At 47.9% G+C, this 6108-nt stretch overlaps 1 protein-coding gene across 1 annotated transcript in view; it reads left to right on the top strand.

Moving 5' to 3' along the window:
- MISP (mitotic spindle positioning) overlaps nucleotides 1-3088 on the top strand; it is a 7769-nt gene extending 4681 nt beyond the window's left edge. The window contains exons 3-5 of the mRNA XM_026082241.1: nucleotides 1175-1391; nucleotides 1934-1972; nucleotides 2406-3088. Coding sequence (XP_025938026.1) covers nucleotides 1175-1391; nucleotides 1934-1972; nucleotides 2406-2492 — 343 coding nt within the window. The 3' untranslated portion in view covers nucleotides 2493-3088. The remainder of the gene's footprint in view (nucleotides 1-1174; nucleotides 1392-1933; nucleotides 1973-2405) is intronic.
- The last annotated feature ends 3020 nt before the right edge of the window (nucleotides 3089-6108 follow it).

Genomic DNA, 6108 nt, shown 5'->3' with positions numbered 1-6108 from the left:
AATTGCAGGCTTGGGACAGAGCCAGGATGGGCATCAGTCCTGCCCTCTAATTCTTTGTGACTCTGAGTCTCTAAGGGACCCGTCAGAGGGTAGGAATGGCACCATGAAGTGCCTGCTCCCACTCTCAAGAGACCTTCCTGCACAGAGCGCATACAGCTGGCATAAAGCCCGAGGAATATACCCCTCCCAAGTGAGAAAAGTAATTAAGAAGAAAGCTCTTAAGCCCAGTGTTAGCAGTCTGCATGAGACGAACCATTCTCTTTCATAGCTGGCAGCCACAGGTGACCTCACCCTATGCTGGAGGTGGGAAGGGGAGTCCAAACTGGGGCCAGACCTGAGCTTTTCTCTCTTCCCATGGCTGTGCTCCGGGAAGCTGCGGACCGGCTGCAGGTGTTCGGTTCACAGCCCTTGCCCCAAACCTCCGTGAGGAGTTCTCTGAACCCAAACTGTGCAGGTGTTCTTCAGGATGTGGTTCTTCCACACCTCTTCCACATTCCTGGGCCTTCTGTAAGAGAGAGAGTGGTCACGGCAGGGATTGAAGCGAACAGCAAACAGTTACAGGTTGAAAGCACCAAGTCCCTGCCCAGAAGAGCCTCAAAAAGCAGGACAGGCTACAGGGTTAGGAGTAGAAATTCCTCCCCGCAAGGATTTGCTCACATGCCGACAAGGACCTGTGTGTGTTGGTAGCAAAATGTCCCATGAGAAATAATCCTCTAGACACAGATTTTGTGGTCAGCAAGCAAAAGGGCTCGATCTGAAGCTGGCTGGACTCAGCCCAGACTGCCTGCAGGGAGCAGATGTGAAGGAGCTGGTGCGAGCAGATGCAGAGGAAATGATGATGATGAGGGATGGGCTTAGTAGAGTGGCACTCAGGACTCCTTTTGATTCCAGGGCTGCTCAGATTTTGATAAACTTCCACGTCAAATTTCCACATCAGATTCCCCACAGAAAACAGTGCTGGAAGGGCCAAGAAGTGCTCAGTTCATGCATTTCCCCTTCCTTGCCTCTGAAAATCTCAGGTTGGCACCCAGGCACAGGGTCCCCGACTGTGACCAAGCCTGCTAGACCTCCCAAGGAGGTCCCGTTCTGGGGCAGGACCCTTGCTCTATTCTGTGGGCACCTCCGGCCTCTAAGAGGGTCCTTGCAGCCTTCACACCCCAATGGCTCTTTCTCTCGAAGCTGCCTCAGGTGTCAGTGGCAGCTACTCCGTGTCTGGGTCTCCAGTCTTTGCTCCTGCCTCGCACCAGACGGGAATCCTGGGACTGGTATCGTCATTTACTCCGCTGAGAGTGGCTAGTCCCTCTCAGGGCAGCATGGAGAGCCTCACCCTCGAATCGGCTCGTTCCAGTCCCTTCGATGAGAGGAGGAGGAGGGTGAAGGAAGATGGAAAGGTGAATGCTCCAGCCCTGCCTGTCGCAGGGCAGCATGTGTTCAAGCGGTTCTAGCACGGGAGAAATCTGGGGGCCGCCGAGCTACCCTGGGGCTAAAGGCAGCGGTCTCTCACAGCATGCCACCCTGCTTTGGTCTGGAAGCTCAGCTGCTCAGCTCAGGGGGAAGACTGGGCTACGGCAGACATCTGCCGGGTCCCAGGCATTAGCTGGTCCCCTTTTCCCCCCCCCTCTTCCTGAGGATGGCACTCTTCCCATGCCATGCCCCAAGGAGCAGTGCCCTTCTGACCAGTGGTGCTAGAGCCTGGGTGGGACTGTGCAGATGAGCAACCACATCCTCCGGGGAAGGAAGTGTGTCCTAGCCCAAACCTTCCCCCGGGCTCTGGGAAAATGAGCTGTGTGCCATGCTTGTGCTGTCTAACCTTGAATTTTCTCTGCCGTGCATCCCATGCAAGCTGACCCCCCCGTGGCCTGTATCTAGCTACCTCCACGTATTTCTCTACTGGGTTGCTGTTATCTGACCATTTTTTCCCCCTTTTTCACAGTACGCAGGCATTGAACCCGTTGACAAAATCAACACAGAGGTAAAGTCTTTTCCATACTTGATGGCTCTGTTTGAGCGACACTGACTTCTCACTCCCCCAGGATCTCCACTGGGACACTTCTCTTGCTCCTATTTTCTGGGAGCTGATTAGATGGGCAAAACTCTGCAAGTGGTGGTGGGGGAAGCAGTCCAAGGGATTGAATCAGACTTATTTTCACGGTGCCTTAATTCTCCGGCATCCTGGACTGAGCATGAGCAAAGATGCAAGGGAGCTGCAGCTGCTTGGATCTGCTTCGAGTCAGCTCAGAGGCGCCTCAAGGCAGGCAAGATGTGTAGTGATTGCTGTCAAGCATATTTAACCTAAAGACTGGGGATTTCTGACTGGGAGGGCAAGTTGTGCAAAAAAAGAAAAGATTCTTTATAAAAGCAGATCTTTTTTATTTTTTTTTAAATGTGCTTTTTGGTTTCTTTAGGTTGTGGAAAGCACCAGAGTGATTCGTCACAAGAGTGCCATGGCCAAACGCTGGGAGGCAGGGCAATATGTCAAAGACGATGACTGATGCAGTTCTCATGGCCCAGGGAAGAACAGTGACCGCTAGACTTTGCTCTGTATTTATCCTTTTTTGGATGCAATCGACACATTCAAAATATCCGATCAGTTCAACTGCTGGTGATCACGAGAATCAGAGACTTCTAAATTGCAAATTCCACCTGTTCTTCATCTAACCGATGATCACTCCAATGCATTAAATGTGCTCATTTGCTTTTCCCCCCTTCCCTTTGAGGGAACACTTTTTTTGTAAAGAGGGGAAAAAGCAGATCGCTTGCTTTTAATCACTTCTGCAAGGAGATAGTAAATTAACAGAAATCATACGGTAATTTAACTCCTTTCTCCTTGGAAGCTGCGTCTCTGGCTTACAAAGAAGATGTTTTATTTCTGAGTGGCTTTAGGTTTTTAGGTACCACAGTATCAGGCATCACCTAAGAAGGTACCTAGACTGATGCATACCTTTGGATCAATATGAGCATCAAACAGGGAAATCAAGGTTTTTGATTTAAGTCATATGATCTGTTGAGACGCAGTGATATATAACATAAATATTTTAATGCTGTTGTTTATTTTGCTAATTTATTAAAGAGTCATTATTCTCCCTCATTCTTTCCAGCCTGTTTTGTTTGTCTGAATGTTCACTTGATTTTGCAGCACGAGTTTATAATGAATGCGTATATTTAAGGAGAATGGGGACAGAGGAAGCAAAAGCATGTCTGATTATGTGACTGCTGCGATAGGAACGAGTTTGCCTCTTATCTGAGCCCAGAACCAATCTTTGCTGACACAGAAAGGGGCGAAGCATCCCTGGAGTTCTCCTTACATTTCCAGTCATGGAAGAAGAGCTGAGCTCCTGCCCACGCTGAGTAAGCAAAAGGAAACGTGGGAGACACTGCAGATCTGCCTGTCCTCCCCTCGCTCGCACCCCGCAGCGCGAGCGCCATGTGGCGCCGGCTCCCGCGGGCCGTGCGGTGTCCCTGTCGCTAGATGGCTCCCGGAGAGCGGCGCAGGCACAGCGCGAGGCCCTGGGAACACCCAGATGAGGGTGTTCAGACGGGAAGTTCCAGGTCTGCACGCAAACCCGGCCTTGCGCAGAGCAAAGCTCGCTCTTGCAGGCCACATCCAGGTGTCGTCAGCAGTTGCGTTACTTCGCATGTAAATGATGGCACAAGGGAAAGGTCAGCGGTAAATGGCACCTCTGAAACTACTGCCAGTCTGCTGCTGGAAGGCAGAGGAGCAGGATCTCCAGAGGATTACAGCTGTGACCTCAAAAAGGTCATATAATCCATCTTCCTGCCTCAAAGAACCTAAACAATTCCTTCCTGGCAACAGATCTCTCATTAACTCTGTGGCTCTTCTCTGCTGAAGAGGCAGCTGCACATCCTGCTTGGACTAAACTCTGAAATGCTAAGTGAGCGCATTGCCTTTATCCCAACAATTTATTCAAAATAGTGCTCCTAAGCGTAAAAGCAGATCAGAACCTGAACCTGGACTTGAGTTACTTGGGAGCTTTGGAAGATGAATCCTAAGATAGGAGTGAAGCCAACAGGACAAGATCATTCTGACCAGTCGCTGAATATCACAGCTCCAGTACCTGCTGCAATGGTGCCTCCGTTCAAGAAAGGCTGAGGCTTCAGGTGAGGCAGTTCTGCAGTGCAGAGGCAGAAGGCAGTGCTTGGGAAAGCCGGCATGCTACCACCTTGCACAAGGCCTGTTTAACCTAATGCTGCGGAGCTCAGCTTCACCAGGTCTGCATGCAAGAAGAAGCACAGAGGAGAAGTGCTGGCAGACTTGCTCATGGGTACAGCAAAGTGCAAAGTTCCCTTCTGCTGCTTCCCCTCGGGTCTTTATGCTGATAATGGAGAGGGGGTTCAGAATCCTATGCATAAAAAGAGGAAAAGAAATTGGTTTTGCAGAAGCCTTCGAGTGCTCACTTCTCTTCCACAGTATGAAACAGCTGGTCCCAGCCCGCTTATGGTAAATTCTGCAGGGCCCTCCCGTGACTTGGGGAGGTGGCAAGCCGTGTACAGAGCTTGCTCCATCACCAACCAGTTTCTGCACTGCAGTGGGGGGAGTCCTATTTCCCCATCAGGATAGGAGTTGTGCAATGTCCAGGTTCCTCCTGCATCTAACCATCAAGCCAAGCAGCTATGTGACAGCACAGCTCCCGAGCTAGGAAGTGGACTGGGAAGGCAGGAGAGACGCTAATAGATTCTCAGCCGTTGATCTAATGCATGATCTTGATCAAATTACTTCTTCTTCATTGTATTTTGGTCTCCATCTTTTAAAAGGGGACAATTAATCTTTATTCTTGAGATGTGTAGATGAAAATCATGTGTATAACTGTTAGTTTATCTTAAGTGTTTCTCTCTTCCTCTATGGCCCTGCAATAAAGTGCAGAGACAGTTGAAAAGAAAGACGTGTTATAGGAATGTAACAGGCCTATTAGCCACGACCTCTCAGGGGCACAGGTTTCTAGCAGTCCGAGCTGCCAAGAAACAGGAGCTTACTGGCCCAGCTAGCAAGTTTCTGCTCTGCCTCTCCCACTCTGCAGGCCCCAGGAGAGCTGGAGAGCGTCCCATTCCCATAGGTAGGCAGCTGGCGAGCCAAGAGCACTCAGTCTCCCTTCTTGCAGAAAGAAATGTTCCTAGAAATCCTTTTTTTCACCAAATGTATGTATATAAATTCATTTTATTTTTTAAAAAAATCATATTTTAAATTTATTTTTATCCTGACTTCAGTCATAAAAAAATTCTGGTCAATCCATAGATCTCATGTAGGATTTTTCTGTAGGAAGCTGGCAGCTGAAAAGGCATCCTCTCACTGATAAACTGAGTTTGTGTTAATTGGATATCGTTAACATCCAATAGAAAAAGAGCATTGGGACACCATTTTTCTTTTACTCTTTTTTCAAAGTAAAAGCATACTCCAAAGCCTTCTGCCTGTGATCTCTGAAAAAACTTTTTTTTTTTTTTTTTTGCAAAAGGCTCTGCTCCTGGTAACAGTCTACAATAGGTAATTTCCTAATTATTTAAAATGATGATTACAATTTGAGCTGCTAAGATATGCAATAGGATAGTTAATCAAAATTTCTGAAAATAGTATGTCCTTGCTTTTATAAAATGAAACAGTTCTCTGGTTGATTTTCTTTTCTGTGAGCAGCAATTAAATCCTTGATGAGATCTAATTTAGCATATCTACACAGGATGCTACTCATTTGTGAGAACTGCAATTAACTAGAAATTTAGTTTAAAAATATCATAAGATACAAATAAATATGGTCTATAGATAGCCTCTATATAAAAAGAGGCAAGTGACTTTCTCTTATTAGTGATGTGTAAGCTTAGAAAACACAAGGCTGCTAGAGGAACGAGACCTGCTTTCCCAGACCTTACTTCTTTCCCTCCTCAGGCTCTCTTTAAGTTAAGAGCATTGCATAAATATCTTTAGCACACAGAATGCTGCTGAAACTCTATTTTCTTTTACAATCTCCCTTTACCAAAGTATTTGAGCACTGTGCTTGATGTGAAAGCCCCATGCGTGGCTCAGGCCTGGGGAGAGAACCAAGTGTTTGGGAAAGGGGGCCAGGGGTATGCGCGCGTTGCTGCGTGCTCCTGCTGACAGCA

The sequence above is a fragment of the Apteryx rowi genome, unplaced genomic scaffold, assembly GCF_003343035.1.
Source record: "Apteryx rowi isolate R43461 unplaced genomic scaffold, aptRow1 scaffold_570, whole genome shotgun sequence".
NCBI lineage: Eukaryota > Metazoa > Chordata > Aves > Apterygiformes > Apterygidae > Apteryx > Apteryx rowi.
The sequence above is the reverse complement of the archived record's forward strand: the minus strand, read 5'-3'. Positions and strand labels throughout refer to the sequence as shown.